The 24,746-nt window shown below is 41.6% G+C and overlaps 3 protein-coding genes across 7 annotated transcripts; 2 read left to right on the top strand and 1 right to left on the bottom strand.

The window, feature by feature from the left end:
* Nucleotides 1-270: 270 nt before the first annotated feature.
* Nucleotides 271-6,940, bottom strand: asb7 (ankyrin repeat and SOCS box containing 7). 3 transcript variants are annotated; one of them, XM_077023001.1, is made up of 5 exons: nucleotides 6,827-6,938; nucleotides 5,894-6,007; nucleotides 5,189-5,445; nucleotides 3,620-4,225; nucleotides 271-2,227 (listed from the first exon to the last, which is right to left on the bottom strand). In XM_077023001.1, the coding sequence occupies exons 3-5, from the start codon at nucleotides 5,397-5,399 to the stop codon at nucleotides 2,088-2,090; spliced, it is 957 nt and encodes a 318-aa protein (XP_076879116.1). In that variant the 5' UTR covers nucleotides 5,400-5,445; nucleotides 5,894-6,007; nucleotides 6,827-6,938; the 3' UTR covers nucleotides 271-2,087. The 3 variants fall into 3 exon arrangements, with proteins under 3 accessions (XP_076879116.1, XP_076879115.1, XP_076879117.1); XM_077023000.1 differs by having other exon boundaries at nucleotides 6,092-6,865; XM_077023002.1 differs by lacking the exon at nucleotides 5,894-6,007 and having other exon boundaries at nucleotides 6,827-6,940.
* On the top strand, nucleotides 6,908-8,962 carry lins1 (lines homolog 1). Of its 2 annotated transcripts, none has more exons than XM_077023004.1 (5): nucleotides 6,908-7,595; nucleotides 7,712-7,801; nucleotides 8,317-8,458; nucleotides 8,649-8,701; nucleotides 8,826-8,962. In XM_077023004.1, the coding sequence occupies exons 1-4, from the start codon at nucleotides 7,290-7,292 to the stop codon at nucleotides 8,654-8,656; spliced, it is 546 nt and encodes a 181-aa protein (XP_076879119.1). In that variant the 5' UTR covers nucleotides 6,908-7,289; the 3' UTR covers nucleotides 8,657-8,701; nucleotides 8,826-8,962. The 2 variants fall into 2 exon arrangements, with proteins under 2 accessions (XP_076879119.1, XP_076879118.1); XM_077023003.1 differs by having other exon boundaries at nucleotides 8,792-8,874.
* A 3,155-nt stretch (nucleotides 8,963-12,117) lies between these two features.
* Nucleotides 12,118-24,695, top strand: cers3a (ceramide synthase 3a). 2 transcript variants are annotated; one of them, XM_077022999.1, is made up of 12 exons: nucleotides 12,118-12,540; nucleotides 13,030-13,106; nucleotides 14,582-14,764; nucleotides 15,018-15,135; nucleotides 16,223-16,341; nucleotides 16,751-16,808; nucleotides 18,756-18,806; nucleotides 19,267-19,359; nucleotides 19,515-19,643; nucleotides 19,817-19,923; nucleotides 20,266-20,419; nucleotides 23,524-24,695. In XM_077022999.1, exons 3-12 carry the CDS (start codon nucleotides 14,592-14,594, stop codon nucleotides 23,653-23,655), a joined length of 1,134 nt encoding a protein of 377 aa, XP_076879114.1. In that variant the 5' UTR covers nucleotides 12,118-12,540; nucleotides 13,030-13,106; nucleotides 14,582-14,591; the 3' UTR covers nucleotides 23,656-24,695. The 2 variants fall into 2 exon arrangements, with proteins under 2 accessions (XP_076879114.1, XP_076879113.1); XM_077022998.1 differs by lacking the exon at nucleotides 13,030-13,106 and having other exon boundaries at nucleotides 12,122-12,540.
* The last annotated feature ends 51 nt before the right edge of the window (nucleotides 24,696-24,746 follow it).

Genomic DNA, 24,746 nt, shown 5'->3' on the forward strand with positions numbered 1-24,746 from the left:
AGCTCCTTTTAAAGTTCTGCCAGCAAAGCAAAGCTGTAATATGCGTGCGTGAAACCCAAGAGCCTTGAGCGGTCATATATCAGAGCAGGATCTGCCCATGACCTCCAGTGTGGACATTAAGGGTTTATAGTAACACATCACAGAACATGAGAAAATAAGGACTGGCTCCCAATCTCCACCCGGTCATGTCAGAATTCAGCTTAAATGGTGTTTCTGTACAGGGCTGCACTACACTGGTCAAGGTCACCTATGAAACCAAGAACAACCTCATTATACCGAGTAGATTTTATTTAAAAAGGCAACAAACTCTCAAATTAATTCAAATGAATGTGTAGTATACAGTTACTAATGCTGTGAAAATAAACAAGGACATTATGATATTCATTTATTCACACGTTTACATTCTGAACTAGGCAAACAGCAGTTTATGTACATTCAGTAGTTGTGGCGAATGTTGCGGAAGACTTTAAGATTATTTAAGACGCAATCTGAATTCAGCTTAAGTTGTTCTGCGAAAACACATAAGCTCCCCCGGAATTCGGTCATGAAATAAAATACGCTGAGGCAGTAAGCATTCATGCGTACACAGTCTTTCACTCTTACTCTCGCACTCATACTGTAAACAAAATCTCAAACAAAATGTTGAGAGAAAAAAAAATAAAATAAAATAAAAAGCCTGAATGCACACTGAAATACCATCCCTTAAACACTCCTCGGTCTGATCTCCATAGTGTAATGGCATGTTCTACTGCTTCAGTCATAGCAATGGCAGTATTCTGGGTATTTGAGTTTATTTTCTGAGTGAATGCAAAAGTGTACTCAAGGTTTAGCAAAGGAAGTGATCACATTAATATTAACACTGAATCATCCATCCATCCAGGCTTAGTCTGTAAGCTGATGAAATTATAATTTAATAAGAAATGACAAATAAGGTATATACTTCTTTGAGGGGTTTCAAATTTCAACTCTAAGTTCCATTTGAAGGCACAACTTACTGCTGTAGGCCTTACATTGTGGGTAGAACAAAAAAAAAGAAGAAGAAATCTTAGAGGGGAAAATGCATCACAATTCGCTGATTTCTCCTGGTTTTTGACTATGGTTTTAGATTCAACCCCTTCACCCTGGCTCCCTGTGCAAAAAATAATAAAATAAAATCAACCAACAAAAACCAAACCAACACACCACACCACAAGACCATTCAACAAAATCTTAAACAGTTCAATAATGCAAGAGTTTATAGCTTAAATAATTCTAGAAAAATATTCGCTGTACATATGACACAAATATATACATAGTGTAGTCCTTGGTGATTTGTGTATCTTTATACATGCTTATAATTACGAAATCAAGAATTCAATGTAACTAATGGCAAGCTCATTTTTTTACATGTATATCGCCAACATTTCCCAAACAATAGTAGCACCAATACTCACCATCAAGAAAAATTAAATGGCAAATTATAAGAACTCTATAGTGGACTTAAACAAAAGAATGCTGCAGAATTCTAGCCAATTTGTGACCAGTCCTGGGTAGATGTAGCACTGAAAACATTTTTTTATTTTTTTAATCTGACCACACATTTTGAAATGGACAATTTTAGTCAAAATGACTAGTGCATCACTTAGCTTGCTAGGTAAAATATCCAGTACTTAATGCAACTAAAGTGGTGCATAGTCAACATTTTCCAAACCTTGGATTGAGAAGTAACTGCAGAGACAAGAGCTCATAGTCTGCACAAGGTTGGTCCAAGGTTGATTGTGACCTCCAAGATAAGTATATTAATAATAATAATAAACAAAAAAACAAAATTCATTCAAATGAAACATTTGACAAATTTCTTCCCAAGGGTCAATGATTAAAAGATTTTCAAGCTCAACGTTCATAACATTTACTTGAATTATTCACTTGGCTACATTTTGAATTTGCCCAAATTCAAAAGCCATTAATTGTAGAAATACATGCTTACATCATTGTATAAAACAATCTGTTGCCAGAGGTTGAAAATAAAGAGGAGAACCAGGGTTTGCATAGTCTTCTGTAGGGAAAGAGGGTTCCTGCGATCCTAACAAGAGGTTTTAAGGCCTTTGTCAGACATTGTCAAATTTGTGTTTTAAATAGTCTTTCATGACCTTGGCAATAGGCAGATCCTCCAAGAACTTTAAACTTTGAAGACCTATGCACTGACGAATCTTTATTCTGCACAAGTCCTGCAAAGTCCTGGGCTGGCCTAAAAAGAGAGGGGGAAGATAGATTTGACAACTTAAATATGAAACCCCATCTGAAGCAGTAATATTTTTGGTAATCAATTTGAAACCATCCCTCACAATGCATTACAACATGGGTATGATAACTAATTGACATTCCGGGAGGGAGGGAAGGAGATAGAGATAGAGAGAGAGAAAGAGAAAAACCCAACAAACCAAGCAACCCAGGCCACTAAAATAACCCCCAAGAACCAAACTGAAGAACAAAGTCCTACACACATACATGGGGTGGCACTTCAGATGTCAAGATTCAGATGTCAAGGTGAAGATCCCTTTTTTTAGCTTCAGGTTACTGCTCAAAATGTCATTAAGGTCATAAGCTCTGGCCCCCCACCCCCAAGTACCATCTTGAAGATGGTAATGAACCTCCATGAACTCATTATCAGTTCTAATGGCCGGGCTCGTTCTGCCCACGGACAATGTGGCACAGGCACAAATGAAGCCAGCTGGGAAAACCACTACAAAAGACCCTGCTGGGGCCCATCTGCAGAGTCAGACCCCGTCTCCTGCCTTTCCCAGTGCCTCATTATTATAAAATTTTTTTTTAACCCATCCAAAACTCTTTTACATGTCAGTTATGGTTTTGGAGACCTTACATGACTGGGAGACACTTAAGAAAGGCGCTGAAGTGCTTTTTATAATCGATAACTGGGCTGAAACGTGATCGGGCTCATGGTTTGGGCTGAATAGGGGGAACCAACTCCACTGTGCATGAGGGTCAGAGACAGGCAGCTTTGATATGGTGATATCAAAGTTGAAGCAGAGCACAGGAATGTGGCCATTGTTGTCTACTAGATCATTAGTGCTTCAGGTAACACGGCTCCCTTTTCTCAGACACTGGATTGTTGGGGGGGGGGGTGAAGCTCATTATAGCTGTGCGCTCAGGAGGTGACGGCACAAGCCAAGACCACGGTGCCTTTAGATCAGGCCTCTGCTCAATTTACACGCCCAGAGAGCTACTACTGCACCAGTGCATTTACTGGCAAGTTCTGGGCTTTTAATTTGTGTGTGCTCATTTTATATATACACACACACACACACACACACACACACACACACACACACACACACACACACACACAGACACGTGTGAGTGTACACTGCTAGGAAAACAAATGGAGTCATGACCATGCTGGCTAATAATATTTGTTTCAATGCAAAGTTTCAGTATGAACATCAACATAAAACACCTTATGTGTAACATATCTGAACCTATTATCAGTGGCTGTTTAATGAAATACGGTGTATTTATCGCCTATGCAAATTGACTCATTCATTCATTCAACCAACATAGTGGCTGAAAGCGACAAATGCAACAGTCTAAATCAAAGTATCCACATGTGAAGTGAACCTACGTGTGACCTCCTGCAGGAAGTCCAGGCAGGGCCGGCTGACGGCGGACATGCTGACGGAGACGGCCACGGGCGTCTGGCCCTCGTAGTTGCGCGTGTTGGTGTCGGCCCCGTAGGCGTGGAGCATCTGGGCGCACAGCACGTCGTCGCGGAGGGCGGAGAGGTGCAGCGGCGTCTGGCCGTCCTCCAGCCGGCCCAGGTTGGTGTCGGCGCCACGCTGCAGGAACATGCGGCAGTACGAGTGGTTGCCCTTGATGACGGCGTAGCGCAGCAGGAAGCCGTTCTGGATGTCGATGTTGGCGCCGTGGTCCAGCAGGATGCGCACGCAGCTGGAGCGCTCGCGGATGATGGCCAGCTGCAGCGGGGTGGTGCCCTTGTCGCTGAGCGGGTCCACGTCGGCCCTGAACTCCAGCAGGAGGCGCACGAAGGAGTCGCGGCCGTAGTGCGCGGCCACGTGCAGCGGCGTCCAGCCGTCGTTGCTCTTGGCGTTGATGATGTCGCCGCGGTGCTCCGACTCCAGCATGAGGCGGGCGATGCGGGCGCGGCCGTGCATGGCGGCGTAGTGCAGCGCCGTGAAGCCGCCGATGAAGTCCTTCACCGTGGGGTCCGCTGGGTCACACACACACACACGCGCGCACAAGTTACCTTTCAGGGCTGCATGGGGACATAATGAACCTTCAACCCAAACACTGGACTGCTACTGTAACAAAAACTGGAGAAACTCTATCCACTCCTTCATAAAGCCTATGACAATGAGTTAAAGAGTTTATCATCTGCATCATGACATACTGTATAGTACTGTCATAATATACTCCACAACCTATTTCAAGACAACTTCACAGTGATTCCGTTGGGTGAAACAGCACAAATGTTTTGGACTACGGCCCCAAATCAAGAACCCATGAGAGTTTTAAATGAAAACAGTGTGACTTTTAATTAATCCTGTAATTTCATTATTGCCAGTAAACATTTTTTTACTCAATGGCTCATATGGTACTGCTGTAAGACAGCAGATTACTGCATGTAGATTTATTTTTTAGTGTTTCAGCAATTTTGCAAATAACCTAGTTACATAGCGCCATCTAGCCTCCTGAATAAATTCCTGCACTCTAACTTATATTTAGGTTATATTTATGGCGTTGGCCATTTAGGTTTATATTTAGGTAAAAAAAAAATTATGTATAATTAAAATATTGTGAAACAGGGAAAACAGGGCCCAGAGTAGCTGGTATTTTTATGGACAAGACCATAAAATTATGGATAGTTATCTTTGAAACAGGTCTTTCCACCGACGTCTCTGAAATCAATCTTCTGTGTATGTTTCCAGTACATTTTGCAATATGCATTTGTGCTTTTTGTATGTTTTCGTGCTTAATTTTTGTACTTGTTTCAATATTCTATTTGCACGTTTTCACATCATCTTAAGTGCTGCCGATGTGAATGAATATGTATGAATGGACTAGCACGGTCTTAACATCTGCTTACGATGCATTACCATACACATTAGCAAAAAAAACCCCAACCCCAACACACTGGTAAGTGCGTGGTCAGCCAGGCCTCGTGGCCTCGTACCTCCGTGCTCGAGGAAGACGCGCACGCAGCGTTCCTTGCCCTTGGCGGCGGAGAAGTGGAGCAGCGTCCAGCCGTTGGCGTCGCGGATCTTGGGCGAGTAGCCCTGCTCCAGCATCTTGCGCACGGTGTAGACGTCACCGGCCGCCACCGCCGCCTGGATCTGCAGCTCCTCCTGGAGTTCCGGGTTCCTTCTGCAGTGATGGTTCAGCATCCTGTCACATCTCGCAGCAGGACGGGGTTCAGCTGCTCCTGGGTGTCTGGGTGTGCACATTCACGTACACACACACACACACTTTTTTTAAGCCAGTAAATGTTGATAAATGACAAGAAGCTAGATTTTTCCTGAAAGGGGCAGCTTTAATTTTTTCTTGTTACCAGTTTGGTACAGCTATTTCTGTAAGAAAAATATTACCATTTTACCTAGGTTTACTAAGCTCACCAAGCATGCAAATACATTATACAAATCAACAAAAAGTCTGAATATATTAAGTCATATCTAGTCAACGGCTTTCTTAAAAAATATGTTCAAGATTCCTAGCCCAGTTTCTTTGGATACATCTATTACTGTGTCTCCCAAGACACATAACTTTTAAGTGATTTGCCAATACAAACAATTAAATGTTTTAAAGATCCTTGTAAATGTGCATGCAAGATTAAGGGAACTTCAGTCATGCAATGATAACTGCTGGCATGGTTTAAAATTACCCTTGATTAACGTATAACAGTTCTGAATGTCCCTTTGTGTTTTGGGCCCATTCTTCTGTCCAGTCCAACCAGCATCAAACTTCCAAATGTGTAGTAGCAGTACCGAAAAAAAACCTATTAAGAACACAATCAAAAGTCATTATCTACACTGTCAACCGGTATTACAAGAGATACAAGAACAATAAAGTACTAAATTACCTAAAAATGAAAACTGTTCCTGGTTAAAATAAACCTAAATCGCAGTTTTGCTCTCCGATGTGAAGAATAATCCGATAATCAGGGATCGATCTGTGTTATTGTGGCTAGTCTCACAGCTACACGTCAGTCCCCCGAGCTAACAGCGCTCAGCCGACGATGGGAACCGGCCGCCGTCGCTAAATTTGACAGTAAACGGATTAATTATTTACCCCGAGTCTCCACGATACGTGGTTTAAACCCGACATTGTGCTCCTCGTTGTCCGAATTAACCCGACGAGACTCCCAGTACACACACAAGACTCTGGCTCGGCCAACAGGAACAATGAGTTGTTATGTGTCTCGCTAGCCAGATACGAGCCGAGTCTGCTTCCTCCCCGGCTGGGCAGGGGGCCGAACCCCGTCCGCTAGCCGGCTCAGGACAACTACGCGCCTTCGTTAATACAGAACAGAACGTGTACAAACGGGACCGCTTATGTTAGGAGCTCCAGACGTAATATTAGCCAAGCTGAACCGTTAGCATGCTAGCTAGCTAGCCCAGCTAGCTGCCAACATTACTTTATAAGCTGTCTGGCTAGCAAACTAGCTTCCTGCCAAAGAGGCCGTCCACACAGCCGCGTCCTGTCTCAAGTTTCGGAAACTCCGTGAAGTAAGGCGTGCGAGTGTGTTTGGTAGCGTTATGGCGCGACAGCAGCGACTTTAGAAGAAAGTAGCAGAAAAATATTCAAACGTTCATACTTAGACAGAATGCAGCTAGCCTCACTAGCTATCCACTTCCAGTTATGGTGCCCGCAGCCAATCAGCGCACGGGAGCGAAGAATTCCAGCTGTCAAATCCGCGTCCTGCTGCAAAAGAAAAACGCCGCTTTGCGACAGTTGCCGCCACCGGCGGTAAGACTGCGCCCGCGCATGCGCATTCGAGCGGCGATAGTTGCGAGGCGAGGACGTGCTAGCTGTGTGACGCTAGCTGTCCGGCTGACATGGTACACGACGTAAAACCAGACAGTACATCATTAGGCTCAACACCTCGAAATGGTGGCTTAATTTTTAAATAAGTCTCGTCATTTGTTGTTGATTTAGTTTTTTTATTTTTTATGAACAATGATTTCTTCGGCATTGGACTTAAGTGACAAGTTAGCTAGTTGATGTGTTTCCAAGATATAGTTTTGCATTCCTAGAGTACAGTAGAGTACAGTAGAGTAATGGATGTACTTATTTCAGACTTGCACGCAGTGTTCAGTGTTTTGCAGTCTGGAGTTATTCCTGACATGTCTGCTGAGGAACTTGCAATTAGCATTTCATCAGTTGTAAACCACTCTTTAAATACTTTAATCCAGTCTACACCAAGCGTGACAAGTAAAGACACAGACTTATTTTGCTTGTGTCTTACTGTTATTGGAAAAGTAATTGCAAGTCAGTCATCAAAGAGTTTTGAACAAAATGTCAAAGACTTTTATGAATATGTCATAAAGAGGCTGTTTGCAGACAGCAGCCTTATGCAAGAACTTGTGAGTATGAGCACTTTTGGAATGTAGTTTTCTGCTTAAAAATATTAATGTATTAATCTTAATGGCATCACAATTGCAAAGCTCTCTCATTTCTTGCCATTTTATTGATGTTGCAGGTACATTTTCTCAAATACCAGGACAGGTTCTTGTTCCATTTAACTGCAAAGTGTATGTCATCATTTGTCATTTATGACATTAATATCAATGTGAGTACTGCAACAACACTGCATAAACCTAAATTTTAACACTACATTACTCCTAAACACATACCAATTGATATTATTAACATCCAAGTAACACAGTGAGCATTCATATGACTATCAATTTAAAGCATGCCTGTTTTATCATAACTTCTGGTTGGTCAACAGTGTTTTGAGATGTTTGACTGTCTTATGAAGAGTAGAACCTGGCTAGTTTATATATTAGTCTGTCTGTGTCTCTATGGTCTTATGGTAAAGGGCTGTCTGTATATTTAGATCTAAATATTGTTAGTCTATACACACATGGGAGTCCTTTAAGATTCTAATGTTATATTAAAAATATTACCTGATCCAGGTAATCAAGTTACATTGCAATGGCGTAGACCAAGTAACAAAGCACCATGTACTCCTTCCTGGTCCTTTGTTACTTGGTCTATACCATTGCAATGTAATCTAAATACTAAGTAGATGACATTATTATTAATAGAAGAGTTTGTCATATATCTGTAATGGTTCTGCAGCGAGACAGCAACCCTGTTTGGACTGCCATGTTGGTCGAAACGTTTAAAGAATCAGGCCCTGGATACAAATTGGACACATGCCTGTGGTCACTAACACGCGTGATCAAGGGAATCCTGAGAGGACATGGTCTCAGTAAGCAAGGTATGGAAAACCTTTTTTAGGAAGACTTATAAAATTAATGATTTCGTTTTTATCTATGCCTGGAACATTCCTCATTTTGCTGTGCTTTTGGAAAGCACACAATGTATTTTCTGTCATTGTCTCTGCTTTATCAGTATGCATTGCCATGTAGGTTTATTGTTTTATATTTGTGTTACATGTTTGAAACCAGATGATTAATGTGGCTTAATTTCCCGAGAGTCCTTTATGCTGAACTACTACATGGTAAATCAATATTTTGTCATTTGTTCCATAGAGATCTTGATGAAACTTCTTGCTGGTTTTGAACCATCCCTCCATTCCTTGTTTTCAAAGTTGCTCTCTTGTGCCACTTCTGAACACGTGAAAGCCAATTCCAGTGATCTGGATGTCTCCGTGTGTGCATACATGGATCTTCTTGAGGCCCTTACTGCAGCAAGAACGAGTCATGGCATCTGCTCCTCCATCCAGAGGCTGACGTTCCTTCAGACATCAACCCTCCTCCACCTAGTGGACTCCGAGCTGGGCTACTTTGTGAAGAAGAGGACGCTGCTGTTACTGAAGCGGTGTCTCGTGGGAAGGGCCGGGGAGGAGTGGGCCTTGGGAGGAGCCCGCCCCACCCCCTGTGACGCCGAGACCTGGAGCAGTGACATGCTTGCTATGGCCAGCGCCGTGCTGCAGGAGGTGGACTCTGGTTGGCTCAGGCGCGTGTCTGTCAAGCCCCAGGCGAGTTTCTTTGGTGGGAACAGACAGAAGTGCACCGACGGGGAGGGGAAAGATGGCGTGATGCTGAGGGCTGTGAGCCTAATTTTGATCAAGAGTTTGGAGCTCAAAATGCAGCATGTTGGCACTGCAGGTAATGAGTTTGTCTTGCTTCAGTTTTGTGGTTCTTCACCCAAGCCATGCCGTTACTTTATCACGATAATGGTGCTCTTACAATAGCGCCATTCTTCTGTTTTTATGTGATCTAATCTTAGAGCACATTATATATATTCTTGGCATATAAGAAAGAGCTCATATATCCACAGTTTTTACACCTAATAAATTAGAATCTGAATCTACTCAAAGTAAATTTACTCATTATATGAATTAGACCATATAATAATCCAAGGTTAAGCACATCTGTAATTAAAAGTTTAAAATATGGTAATAGACATTTGATTCAAAATGCAAGCTACACACACAAGTTAAAATGTCTCACTTGTGTGAACAAGTACTTGTTTAAACATATTTGCACTGCCTCCTTTTCAACAGGAGATGGCAGCCTTTGGACTTTGAGTAACCACTTCTTTTCTGTTCTACTATTTTAGGAGCTTCCCATGCGGTTCATGTCCAGCAGTGTGTAATGGAGCTTCTGCTCTTCGTGCAGCAGCAGGTGTTCCAGTTTCAAGGAGATACTCACAGGTGCTCGTGGATTTCATTGGTGTTCAGTGAACAGGATGATGACATGATGGAGTCAGTCAAGGCTGTGACTGCCTTGTATCTACATCAGAAAAAGTAAGATATTCGGTTTTCTTAAATGATTGTGAATGATAGCAGAATTATTGTTGACTGTTGGATAAATTGTGTTTTGTTGTTTAGTTTGACTTACTGAGATGAGAAGCTGGAGGCAAATGTTTTGTATTTCTTTACAGGATGGCTACCTCCGAGCCCGAGGCATGCAGCTGGGGCTGTAACCCACACTGCCACTTCATACTTCTGCTCCAGAGTATCTTCTTTGACCACACTGTGCTCCTTGACTTCCTCATTTCTGCTGAAACCTGTTTCTTGGAATATTGTGTCTTGTACCTCAAACATTTACCAGAAAACTGGCAAGATTTTTGTAATGCTTGTAGTCATATTGAAGACTCGCAGAGGAAGTTTGGAGATCGTGAGATGATGACAGAAGCTCTGCCGCTAGCAGCTGCATCTGGAAGTTCATTGAACCCTCAAGGAACATCAGTTACACCTCAGGCTAGAATCAGTCCTCAGTCTCCAACTTCTCAGCCGCGGGACCCTGTAGTCAGCTCTTTTCTACGACTGGTTGATTATGAGAGCTCAGAGGAGTCTGAGGAGGAAGAACAGAACATTTTGCATCTCCAGACAAAGAAGAACCCTGAAGAACTGGAATTAAACAATAGCACGAGACACATGAAGAGTCTTTCCTGGGCAGCTGATGGAGTGGAGAAGGCGAGGACTAACTCCTCTGATTCTCTGGTTAGAAAGGTTGTGTTGTGCCTTACTGAATTAAGGAGAGTTATCACCAGACTTCATTCTAGGGACCTCTTCCCTTACAATCCTAGTTCACTTCTGAAGCTGTTAATGGCCGTTGAGGCCAGGGGAGCTTTGTGAGCCCCAACTGTAAGCCAGCTCAAGTGATATGGAGACTAAAACTGAAACCATTTTGAGGACTTCCATATTTGCATAGTCTCAAAACATGATATACATATAAATACAAATGATGTTAATGCAATTTAACTGTGCTTGTGAAACAAGGCAAGGCTGATTAATCAAAACTGTTAGATAAATGCTAGCCAAGTAAAATTTTGTGCTATTAGGGATTATTTATATTGGGACAAGCTCCTCAGTCTGCAGTAGATGAAGTTAAATGGACAAAAGTTCTCAGATAAAATGTCTTGTGAAAAGTACATTTCAGTTGAAAGCACGCAAACAAGAAGATCTTGTACTTCATTAGTACATCAGAATTGCCCGGGTGGGAGAAAAGGGCAAAGTGATTAGTTTGTCTTATGAACAGCAATGACAGAATTTCAGGAAGATCAGTGCTGTGACTCACTGGAGTTCAGCTGTGGGTCTAATTAACCTTTCATATTTCAGTTCATTAGCATGTTTCACTCCCCCTCTTCTGCTTTCATTCATTTAATTTTTGAGACACTTTCAGATGTATAGGTGCTTGTTATTTGTTTGAGTGGTAACTGAAACAAATGACATATGTCATTAAAGAACTGAAGCTTTAAACAAAAGAGTATTTACTACTACTCTTTGTTTAGCTTATCTTTGAGTGTAATTTACAGTGTAATTTAGTAATATTTATGTTTTCAAGATAAAAACATGTACCATTTAAAAGTTCACCACAAAAGCAGTGGAAGTGTTTTTCATATGGTGGGTTAAATCTTTATCTCTAGGGAGGAAGTATAGTCGATTGCCTTTTGTCAATATTTACGTGACACTAGTAGGAGATCAATTCAGTTAGCATTCACATTGAAACAATAAGGACAATCAACAATTTACAGCAACCCACAACTGGTAACGTGCCACTATTAGTGCAGTTAAAACACTATATCTACAGGTTCTTGAAAGCTCTTGTTTCCTATATAATCTCATGTGCTATAATCCTGTCTCAGCCTGTTTCCTGCTTTTAGAAAAACACACTCTGAAATGCACACTCTCCTGATAAACTCACAAGTACAAAGACGTTTGTGTTTATGTTTAACTGAATCCAGAAGCATTAGGCACCATTATTTTTCTTGATCATGAAACCATGACTTTCAGCCCGGGGCAATGTTTTATTAAACCTTCCCCCCTTTCTCATTTCAAACGTACAAAGACAAATCTATAATATATAATAAGTAAATAATAAAAGAGTATGTTAATCTTCTTTATGATACCATATGAGGATATTCAATAAAAGTTCTAAAGTACAGTATAGCCCCATGTGGCTGCTTTAATATCCCAAGGCATATGCAGTCATTATAAAATCATACTTCTCAGCTTATCTGTCTTTTGTCCGTATGCACAACTAACTGTCCAGATATCTCATCGGCTCAGGACTATCACCACGTGAATCTGAAGTCCTGGGGGCATGTTTTCCCGCCAATGACGGCTGTCAGCCAACAAATCCTTCGTTACCTGAGGACGTGTGGAGAGGAGGAGGAGGAGGAGAAAGGAGGGGAGGAGACAAAAAAAGTCAATTGTAGCTAAGCTGGGTGTGCCAGTGAGAAATTCCAAACAAAGAACAGGTCCTGCGTGAGCTAAGAGTGGCTGTCATGTACTGCGGTTTGCCAGCGGGTCAGCAGGACACAGAGACGGTCGCGGCGTGCAGCTCCCACCTTTACCCACACACCAAAGCGGGAGAGGAGAGGAGAGAGGTACGTTTGGGGCCTTACCCTGGGCGAGGGCTCGCCTGGGCGCCTGTCGGGACGTGTCCCCGTTAACTCGGTCTTTACTCTCCCTTTCTTCCCCTCTCACTTCTCTACTTACATGTCAGCAAACTGTCTAAACAAGCGACAAGGGGAAAGACATTCGGGACATGAAAGGATCTTTTGATCTAATTGGCAGACAGATTTGTGTCTGAGGTAGAAGTGGAGTGTGTTTTTAGGACATTTTACCTTGTTCGGCAGTGCAGGTTCCATGAAACTGCTGTGAATTTAAAACACTGTATATTTGTCAGAATTGGCACCATAATATTACAGTGTATGTGTTGTTTTTGCTGTTTTTTGACCAGTCACTATAAGTGGCGCTAGAACATTCTTTAACAGTGACAGTATAAGTCTGTCTGTGGGACTTCTCTATCAGAATTACATTATAACATTCTCAACCAGCATTATTGTTTGTGTTTACTGGTCTCATTCTCCCAGGATACACATTCCATCAATAAAAGAAAGTACTGAACATTTAAATTACTTGGATCAAGATATTTCAAAATATTCTCAAGGTAACCAGTGTAATACATTGATTCCTCATAGAACATTGAGTTGTCGCAGATTCCCAGGAGGCTACAGGTTCACTGTTTTACAGGTGCCCTCTGTTCACACTGCCGTTGGAACTACATACATGCAACAGTCTGATATCACGCATGGTTAACTGAAACAAAGCCTATTGTCTACCCTGGTTACCCCGTGTTGTGTTTATGGCCGGCTTTGTCTACTCAGAGTTTGAGGAAGAAGAGTTTGCATACATATGGAGCCGGACGCTGTTTACACAGCTCATGTTCTTTGCTCTTTGGACATTGGTAGGCTGTACAGTGATGTACTACTGACCATATTCAGAAAAAAAGTCCTAATTGGGAGTGTTTTTGAATGCTAGCTTTCTGCTCGATTCTGAGTAGGCTTATCTGCCCAATTAAGTGAAGTAATGGCATATATCAGAGCTGATGAAGGAACGCCTTTGGCTTACCGTGAACCTTGAAATATGAAACTTTAACCTTGAAGTTTTCATGGTTATTATGATAACTAGTTTTCCAGTCCTACCGGTTGAATGGGACAATGGCCATTTAGCATCAACCTGTTATGATTGTTTTGGAAGATACATTTGTATTCGCCGACACCTACAATGAATATTGAATGTCTATTGTATTTGAATTACAGAAAAGACACTAATGTGCATAGGAGCTGGGTGTTTCTAAGCATTCCTGGTGGGAGCAGGTGTGTGTCTGCATGTGCGTCCGTGTGAGAGCACAGGTGTGGGCATATAGTTGAACCTAAGGTCATCACTACCCCTATTCCGTTTGTTTTCTGTTACAGCAGATATGTTTTGATGTCAGCAGAAAAGGCCAGTGCCTTCACCAGTATTTTGAAAGCTGACAGAGCTTTAAGCAGCTAGTACGCTGGAAATCTCACGCTCATTTAACATTAACGTCTCCTCTGGTGAAGAGAACCTGTACACACAGTGATTTGCTTGTAGCCAGCAAGGCAAGACGCTGGCCTGTGGCGGTCGCTAGGATCCAGCCATCGCATTTACTGAGTCTTTGGCACGTTTGCTATTAATCAAAATGGGTGCAGGGAAGGACCACTGACCAAATATTTACATTGGAAATAACAAGAAACTCTGCTGGTCTAGGGCTATAAATCCAAAGTCTTTATAGGCTTGGTTTGCTTGCATTATGAATACCTATGGGATGTTTTTCTCTTTTATTCTGAATAGCTTTGTGTTTCTTTACTTAATAAATTTATTTTATTCATTAAGTTTCTTTATCACAGATTAATTTTGTGTTTTTCAGAGAACAACTTTTCTCAATCTCACTATAACAACACTTCCTTTTAAAATAGTCCTCGAAGTGAATCTTGTAAGGCTATTACCATTACTGTTCTGCAGTTTAAAATCAAGTTTAATTTAATCCACAAATGAATATTTATGCAAAGAATAATGATCTAGTAGGGACACGCCTCTGATGTTTGCTTTGTCTTACAGAGTGGGCGGGATGCTTGACACCATTGCAGAGTGGTTCTGGTGGGACCGTCTCTGGCTGCCATTCAACCTCACATGGGCGGATCTAGAGGACAAGGATGGGCGTGTCTATGCCAAGGTGTCAGACTTGTATATCACCTTGCCCTGCTCGATAGGGTTCCTCATAATTAGATACATGTTTGAAAGGTAGGTTCTAAGAAGCTGAATGGGGTTTTCCTTGCAAAATCTCAAATATAGTTTTACCATTTCTGTAATTTAAGTTTCGAGGAAAACCATGCGACAACAACACTCGATTCACAACACATTGAATGAGGCTTGGAACTCATTCAAGTAAAAACAATTACATGGATATCCATGTTAGTGTGTGAACCTCCACTCTCTGCACCAGATCCCTTTCAGTGGGTGGTGTCATATTGTAAATTATTTGACTGTTTTTCAGGTTTGTAGCCACACCGTTGGCAGCCACCTTTGGTGTGAGAGAACAGAACAGGCACAGAGTGGAATACAATTCCATCCTGGAACGTTATTATGCATCGCAGTGTCAAAGCCCAGGAAAGGTACGGCACAGACCTCAACCTGACACTCCCTATGCTCACCACCCTCTTTATTAGAATCAAGGGTTTATTAGACACACCTCCTTCATCGACATCTAGAGACCCATGCCTGTGTTTTGCCCTGAGCAACATGATGACCGCAAAACTGCTGGTCATTTTTGGGTGGTTCGCTGAACTGCTCTCAGAGGGATACCTATTCAGCAGTGGTCAGGTAATGGCCAGCGATTAAGGATTGACATGGGTTAAGTCTGCATGACAACAACTGGACCAATTGTTCATCTTGTGTGTCTGTGAAAAGCCCCTATTGGACAGGTGTACCTAGAAAGGCGGCCAGTAAGAGTTGTTCCAGACTAGGTACTGCTAATATGGCCAGTGTGTGCAGTAGCCCTTAACGCACAAGGGAAGCACATGCAGCAACTCCATTCACTCTGAACACAGAAGGAAGGGGTTAGTAGCAATTCCAAAGTCTAGGTAGACCAGGTGTGGTTGAGCAGTAATTGAACAAGTATGTTAAAAGAGTGAGAAACACACTGGAAGCTGTTTCTCACAGTGGTGAAGCAAAAGTCAAAAGCTTCCATGTGAATCTACCGTGCCTTTCATAGCACTAGACCACGTCAATGGCCTTTGCTGTTGGATATCTATTGTGTTTTTCACAAAAGTATAAAAACTGTACAACACAGACTCTTCAACTGTGACCTTGAACAGGGCAGGATTCAGGAGCCAAACTCCTCATGGTTCTCTGCTGATGGTGCCTGATATCAGGATTAACATTTACTTTATCAGTGAACAACATAATTATATTTTCAGGAATGTGTGGTCGGTCACACCTAGTGACCTTCTGTTTACTTAATTAGGGGTTAACTTTGTGTGTTTGTGTGTGAGAGAGAGAGAGAGAGAGAGACATTTCACATTTAAAATTGGTATGTGAATTTGTATGTGAAACAACATCTAGTTTCTCACCAATGCGTGTGTGCATGCTTGAGATTGGGCTGTGTGCAGCACCCATGTGACCACAAGCATGTGCACGCGTGTAACAGGTGGAATCTCCCTCATTCTGACTCTGGGTACAATCTACTGTATGTGAGCCCAGGCAGACATTCAGGGCCTGTCCAAGAAATGCGGCTGGTCTAACCGACACGTGGAACGCTGGTTCAGGAGGAGACGAACCCAGGAGCGTCCGGGGGTCCTTAAAAAGTTCAGGGAAGCCAGGTGAGTGAGACGATACTCAACGTGTTGAATATTCTTAACCAAAAACTCAAGTGAAATTGAACTACTTTTACTAGATTTTGTATAGTATTTGTGCATCTTATAGTCTTGAGTGAAACTTGCATGAATTCGTTTTGGTTGATGAGGCAAAGCAATTGACATCAATACCATTTTATTAAACTGCATTTTATTAAAAGTTTTTGAAGTTGCATTATGTTGGATGCAGTTTATCAGTTGATCATGTACCCAACATTATTATTTATGTGTTCTGGTCTGCACAATAAAAGCCTATCACGATGATCACGTATCAAGTCTCGTTTTGGCAAAGCCTCCTCTGAAGCTTCCTCTCATGTATGAGAAATGGCCAAAGGTTTGCTGTGCACTGTAATTGTACTTTCTCTGCTTCCTCAAGCTGGAGATTTGTCTTCTACATTGGAGCCTTCATCTGCGGCATCGTAGCCCTGTATGATGTAAGTGTTTCATCTTCTCCACCCTTATCACAACCACTTGCACGAGTCAGAAAAGGGCTAGGAGATAAACGCTTGTAGGAGGCAAGTGTGTTGGGTTGTGATTTTGGTTGTAGCTGGCCAGGAGTAGAAGCTGTATTATGGGCCAGGCACAACGATGGGTGAAACAGAACTGGTGTCAGTGGATATTTGTTTTGGCTCTGATGGTAGTAGAATGACTCACATTTTATGCCATGCTTGGGTGGGGGTGAGAGGGTGAAGTCTGTCTACGGAGACGCCAGCGGACATGTTACGGCTGCAAGCACAATGCTGAGAATGTCAGCTGAACAATGACTCACCTTAGTATGTCTCGGCATAAAAAAAACACTAACAGCTATTGTGACCATGGACAGATGATTATTATGGAAATATAATTCACTTGCGAATCTGTGCCGTAGCATTTAAAGGACACTCGTAGTTTGAAATATTGAGATAAAATCAAGTAGATGAAATTGCAAGATTAGGCCAGAGAGCATTGCAGATTTCTTTGAGAAAAGCATTTTTTGTAACTTGCAATTAGTGAGTTTAAAGGAGGCAAACATAATATAGCTGAAATTCGCACAGAGCAGTGGACATACTGAACAGGGCTGCAGTAGTGAATCGATTTTCACTACTGGGAAAGATGGGAAAGAATGACAGAAAGAGGGAAGACAAAAAGGTGCATGCAGGCACAGTTCTCTCTACTGAAAGAAAACTGAAAAGGAAAGAGACCACCATTTTGTTCTTATGCAACACATGTTGATAGGGTTGACTGTGTTTGAATAGTGTGATATATTTGATTTATAGATTGACTTTTGTGATCAGAAATACGTGTGGAATGTTTATAGCAAGGATAGCAACAGGGCGTAGGGCGTGTTGGCTATGGTCCAAAATGATAATAATAAGACAACACACTTAGCTAAATTCTTGAGGGAACTTTCACAGTGCATATTAAATGAATGCAAAATTGTACATTTAGGGTACATTTCTTTTCCCGCTGTAAACCTGAAAATAAATGTGATCATTATAAGAGCACATTTTTGGACCCACAACATTTATTAAACAATGATTTATGGCTGAGACAGCCTTTCCATTGCACCCACACTGTGCACGCTGAATGAATGCTGCAAAGTCATTGAATAAAATAAATAGAACCATGTGAATGAACAAATGAATTACATGTTGTTGTTGTTGTTGTTGTGGTGGTGGTGCTGGTGGTGGTGGCTGCATGAGGATCTGAGCACTATGGTGGTTTAGGGAGTATGTCAGTATGGAAGACAGCAAGGGCTCAAACAAACGTAGCATGTGGTTGGACCTTCCATGATGCAGGCACATAAGCAGGTCTCAGAGCGTCCGAACATTTTACTGCAAAGAAAGTAGATGATGAGCAAACATAATATCAGCTAAAAGAAACAGCTTTGAAGAACATAAGCAATGAAGAACATAAGAACAATCAGACATCTGTGTGTGTGTGTGTGTGTGTGTGTGTGTGTGTGTGTGTGTGTGTGTGTGTGTGTGTGTGCGTGCGTGCGTGCGTGCGTGCGTGCGTGCGTGCGTGCGTGCGTGCGTGCATGCACATCTGTACATTACAGGTTTTTTTTTTTTTACATTACGGTGGGTCCATATACCCTATTGATGAATGGTATGGAGAAATCAAGGAATAAAACAAGAAAATCCTTCATTTTAATGCCAAACATCTTTTGGATATTTATCAATCTTTATAAAGATGCATCAGTGCATTTCAACACTCGTGATCTTAGCGTGCTGTTTCTTTTAGCTGATGAAGGAAATCAAATGATCTGGCTGAATAAATATCCCAATCTAAATCTCTTATCATAAGCTATAAATAAATTCTGCAATCAGATTCATGTATGTTTATTTGTATTTAATTTGTTTTGGTTTTATATTTTGTTTATGCTTTCTGTTTTCTAGAAACCATGGTTTTACAATTTAAGAGAAGTTTGGACTGCCTATCCTAAACAGGTAGATTTGAACATTCTTCTAGGTTTTAATACTCCTATTTACATTTAATACTCGTTTCTGCATTCCAAAAACATTTAACTACAACTCATGAATAAGCTCCAATCTGATCCAACACAAAACATCAGCTTAGACCATATTTAGTCAAAAATCATGTTTTTTCCTAAAAGGAATGTGTCTGGAATTGTTTAGATCAAATCAACAGCTCAGTGACATCATTCATGTTGCCCACCTGCCATTATATATAACAGCAGTAAAATATAACAGTATAATTCCCTCTCCTGAAGAACATTTTAATAACCCAGATGCGCTACGCTACAGTGAACTGCATATATATCTCTTTAATCGATAGCATATGTCTTTTTTTTTCGAGCACTGTAAGAGTACTCAAATGTATTTTTATGGTCACAGCGGTATTGGCAGGTTGAAAGAACTATTGTTGTTTGGTTTTTCTCTCTTGTAGTCCATAATGGAGTCCCAGTACTGGTATTACGTACTTGAGATGAGCTTCTACTGGTCACTGCTCTTCAGCATCACCTTTGATGTGAAACGAAAGGTGTGTGTCAACACGGCATTGTGTTCTTCACACCCACACGTCTTCCTTGTATGAACAGTATGAACAACAATGTTAGCAGCTACAGATAAGGCAAAGTGTGAAGAATGTCTCACGTGGGGAGTTTTTTTCACGTGGGAATTTTTTCATGTGGGCAGGATTTCAAAGAGCAAGTAATTCATCACCTCGCCACGCTGACCCTTCTGGCATTTTCCTGGTGTGCAAACTACATCCGTGTGGGAACGCTGGTCATGCTTGTGCATGACTCCTCTGATGTGTTCCTAGAGGTGAGGAGCGCCGTTTACTTCATCTCCACACATTATTCATACGTACCTCAGTGAGGAAATATGAAAGAGAGCAGTATATAGTTAAAGTAATAGCAAAGGTAACAGACATCTTTGATGTTTTCATTTGACCTGACATAGCTGTTCATCTCACCCTGCTTCATCATTATGTCCAGTCTGCCAAGGTCTTCAACTATGCCAAGTGGGGAAAGACCTGCAACGGCTTGTTTGTCCTGTTTGCTGTTGTGTTCATGGTGACCAGACTCATCATCTTTCCTTTTTGGTAAGATACCAAAGTGTGTTTGTGTGTGTGTTTGCGCGTGTGCGTGTTTGTGTGTTTGCATGTGTGTGTTTGCATGTGTGTGTGTGTGTGTGTGTGTGTGTGTGTGTGTGTGTGTGTGTGTGTGTGTGTGTGCGCATACGTGTGTGTGTGTGTATGTGTTCATGCATACGTGTGTGTGTGAACATGTGTGCATTCTTGTGTTTGTGTGAATGCAGCTTGGATAAGCACGTGGTTTGTAGAGATCTCATTAGAGCGATATCGAATCACTTTGCTGCTTTGAATGTTACTATGACATCATAGCCATTTTATTACGCTAAGATCTCTTTTTTGTCTTCATGGCAGGATCATCCACTGTACTTGGGTCTACCCGCCAGATCACTACCCAGTCTTCTTTGGTTATTACTTCTTCAATGCTATGCTTGGCATTCTCTTGATGCTGCACATATTCTGGGCCTACCTGATTGTCTGCATGTTGAAGAAGTTCCTTTTTGGCAGTGTAAGTAGTGATTGGACATGCCCTAAACATGCCATAACATGCCATAACATGCCATAACATGCCATAACATGCTACAAACTTGCCATAAAAATGATCGTAAATATGTCATAAACATGCCATAAATATGCCATAAACATTCTATAAACATGCCATAGCATGCCATAACATGTTACAAACTTGCCAAAAACATGCTATAAACATGCTATAAACATGTCATAAACTCTTTTAAATCGTTCAGCTAGCACAGCCAACTGCAGACTGTGCTGTTCATTGGCCTTTTAGTTTGAAAGGTCACACTTTCATATCCTGAAAAAAGCAAATAACATCTTGTTTTTCTGTTTAGTTAATTAATATAGAAGGTCCTGACAACACGCTGCTGATTTGAGGTTAAATGGCTGTGTGAATGTTATCTGTAATATTAGCAAGGCGCTGTTCATTTCTTCACAGCATGTCTTGAAAATTCTGTCCTCCCTCTGTACTCCATGTAGGCCTATTCAGTTAATCTATTTATTGCCACAAAGACTAATCCCTATGACATCTTTGTGCTTTAAGACTAAATGGCAGTTTTATGACCCCTCAGAACCAACAGTATAGGTTTCTGAGAACTGCTCCTTCCTTCATTCTTCATGCCATTTGTTGGTATAGGAGCTCTGAAGGCAATAAGAATAGGACAGCCCTGTATCCATGCTTACTAAGGCAGGGTCCAGCAATCAAACTGGCCAATCACAGGACGGATGCTAGATTCACAATAACCAAGCATTGCCAGCTGTTGGCAAGGCAGGTTGAAAATATCTCCTAATACATTTTTTATTTTACCGGCCAATTTTCATGGGGCCCCTAAAATGCACGGGGCCCATAGGCCCATAAGCCCATAGGTCCATAGGCCTACCCTGCCTATATGGTAATACAATATATATCCAGTGCTGCTTTCAGGCATGCCCTGTGAGGCTTCATCAACCACTCCTCCACTTGACGGAGCCTTCCTGTGTAGACCAGTTTGGCCAGAGTTGTGGTAGTGAGTGTGGCATGAAGAAAGTGGTGACAGTTTGATGGCACCAGGAATAAATGGCACATGACAGACTATAGCGAGAATGCTGCACAAACGCTCAAAAAGCAAATGTGCTCAACAACTGGTTAGGTTCACATTCGTTCTTAGTCTCTTAGTACTACACATCAATTCTACATTTGTACTGAGAGGAACCATAGGCCGGTACCTTAGGCATCTTTGTTTGGCATTTTTGGCGGGAACGAGTTTAGTGCGTGGTCATCCTTGGTGGAAGACGTTACATGGTTGTTGTGTAGCTTGTTGAATTTTGTAAGCTTTTGAAGCTTTGTTTATACGGATTACAAAAGAGCACAAAACACTGCCTTTTATAAAGCTGATGTCTAAGCTTTGATGGCTTGTCACCTTATCACAGACTTGATCTTTTTCCAGGTCACAACCTTATCAGTGTACTTGACATTGAAGGTATTTTAAGCATATTTAGAAAATTTCACCGTCAACTTTTGAAACCCCCATACAGTTTTCAATTAATCAACTAAATGTCAAACTAACAAGACTTAAATAAGGTTGTGTGTCCAGTGGTTATGGTATGTAATTCAATTACCATAGAAATGGCAGGTTCTTTCTTTCCCTTCTATTTCTCAACTGCGTCAAGTGAGAAATTTAATAACTTGTACTTCCTTGAGGTTTGTGGCTACCTTCTTTACCCTTATGTTTGTGCTTTAGCATCTGATATATGATATACAGGAAAAGGTTTGTGGTGTAACAGGACGGGCAGTAGGGAGGATCTGAGTGGGTTTGTTGGCTATTTGTTTTGGTATTTATGTAAAATGCAGTAATGTCATGGTGTAAATGGCTCTCTACGTTTAAGTAAATCACCTTAATTGAGTTTTAAGTGATGAATTTCACCAGTTGCTGAAAAATAGCACATATCTGCAGTAAGTTGCAGACTTTTGCTTTGGAAATCAGATAATGGTCATTATGGTCATTGTATAATTTATTCATATGTGACTGAAAATGAATAATGTAAGTATGAATATGACTACTGCACCTAAGACCCTAGTGGGTTTGGGGTTAGAATACCCTTAATTTAAGGAGAGGTGTTTTTTAAGCATTTTCATATATCTTTATATTGGACTTTTGGGCCTGCTTAATCTTTCTGTATCATATGTAATAAATGCTCAGTGTAGCTGTCAAATAATTTATAAGTCCCATATGCTTGTACTGTTTTATTGATGCAGTTGATGCCAGTTCTAGTAATCTATGCAGTACTTGCTGAAGGCACAGCAGCAGTTTGTCCAAACACTGTCCGCACTGTCCCGATTTGGCCCTACTTTGGCATGGAAGTACGCGGTTTAATCAGCGTCAGCTTGGTTCACAGGCTCGTGGTTCTTTCTCCCGCACTGACACGGCTAAGTCATAATAGGTGTTTGGTTGAACAGGCAAGCTGCTCGCTTTCCCGTTGAACAGAGTGGCCAGAGAATGCCAGAATGAATGACCTCACCTTGTAAATGACCTATGTCTGTCGCTCTCAGGCAGCTAATTTGGTGTGTTTTAATGTACATCAAACTGTAGTCAGCTGTGATGTTGGGGAGACCGATTGTCCTCCTCTGCATCTCATTTATAAAAGTGACTCAACAAGCTGATTCTTCAGAGAGGGTTTTGAATCACAGGGTGCCGGTTTAGTGCTGCTGAGGCTGGTTTCTCATGTCTCTTTGCTAAGCGATGGCTGTGTCAGGTTCGTAGTGCGTTACTCTTCCTGCTGGATTTACAACCTTTAGAGCCTGGTTGTCACTCTTGCAGGATTCTAATACATTGGCATTTCCTTAAAGTTCTCAGTTGTGCCCAGATAAGACAGGTTGGCTGTCTGCCTATCTAACATGGTGCATCCAGATTCCCAGGTTATGGTGTATTATTGATGATTCATTCATTTGTACAAACATTTCCATTTCCATCAATTTTATAGTCATCAGTTTCAGAAGCCCACGGCAAATGTAGTAGTGAGAACGTTGTCATATGGTCACTAGTGTGTTTTGCTGTAATTAAATATTCTTTTGCTCTTTTAAGTTCATGTTCTATTTTTCTGTCTCTGGCTTGGTAGTTAACCAAAGATGAGAGAAGTGACAATGAAGAAGATGATGATGATGAAGACAACAGCATGTCTGAGGACCATGATGCCTACCTAAAAGTCACCAATGGCTGTGGAGCTAGAAGCAGGGTGAACCATCACTAGTGAATAGGCTGCCTCCCGGTTCCCATGGTGATGACTGAAGGAACTTATGAAGTAGTTTGTTTGTATGTTTGTTTTCCTTCTGGAGCTGGGAACCAGACTCAGGCTTCTGTAGTGGACGGCCCCGAACCAGAAATGTTTCAGACAACGAGACCCACATTTGATTAATTACCATTGAGACCATGCCAAAGATCTCAGCAGAAATGCTCTTGTGTCTCTCGAGAGTGTACTTGCAAACTACAAACAAGTGCTTGTGTTCTTTCACTCAGTGCCAGCATAGACTGGTTTCATTGGCTCCTTCAGTATAGCCAAGCCCTCTCTGGCCAGCAAAATGGGCAAGAACAGAGAACCCCACCTCCCCCACAAAAACTGGGGGGGGGAAAAATGGTCTTCAGCACAAAAGAAAAAGAGATGTTACTCCTCTTCTCCATCATGCCTAATGGGTTCCTCATTGTTCCTCGGAGGGATCTGGCCGCTGTTGCTGCTAATCGTCATCCATCAGGGTCTCTTCTTTCACCGGCTGCCTTCAGTCCCGTGTGTTTCCCGTTAGTGTGTTCCATGAGATGGAGGCACTCTATGCTCTCCAGCCAGATGAAATCGTGTTTTGGGGTTTTTTTTTTGCCAGATGACTTTACAAAAAAACGCTTCAGCACTGTGCCCGCCCCTCTGAGGTCTTGCTCTTATACTGACTGGCATACTTCTGAAAATACGTTACCTCGAAACGGAGGCTGTCGGTTCTTAGGTTCTCCTGAAGCTATGAGCTGCTATTGTAGCTCTATATTTTGGTCCTGTTTTGATTGTTGGTGAGGCGTGAACGAATTAATTTAAATAGGCATGTGGGTGGAAGTCATTATACATGTTATATAACCTTTACAAACTCAAAGTACATGTTTTGGTTTTTGTTTGTGATGTTTAAATGCATTACCTCTTTTAAGCACTACATGTGTGCTTTAGCGTTTGCCTGTTCAGAAAAAGATGATTTTACTGAAGGTGTCATTTTGACTGTAAAGTATTTTGTTTTAATAAAAAAAATATTATACGATTGTATGAAAGCTACATGTCTTGGCCATTATTAAAGTTGAAATAACACTGAT

This window comes from Brachyhypopomus gauderio, chromosome 12 (genome assembly GCF_052324685.1).
Source record: "Brachyhypopomus gauderio isolate BG-103 chromosome 12, BGAUD_0.2, whole genome shotgun sequence".
Lineage (NCBI taxonomy): Eukaryota > Metazoa > Chordata > Actinopteri > Gymnotiformes > Hypopomidae > Brachyhypopomus > Brachyhypopomus gauderio.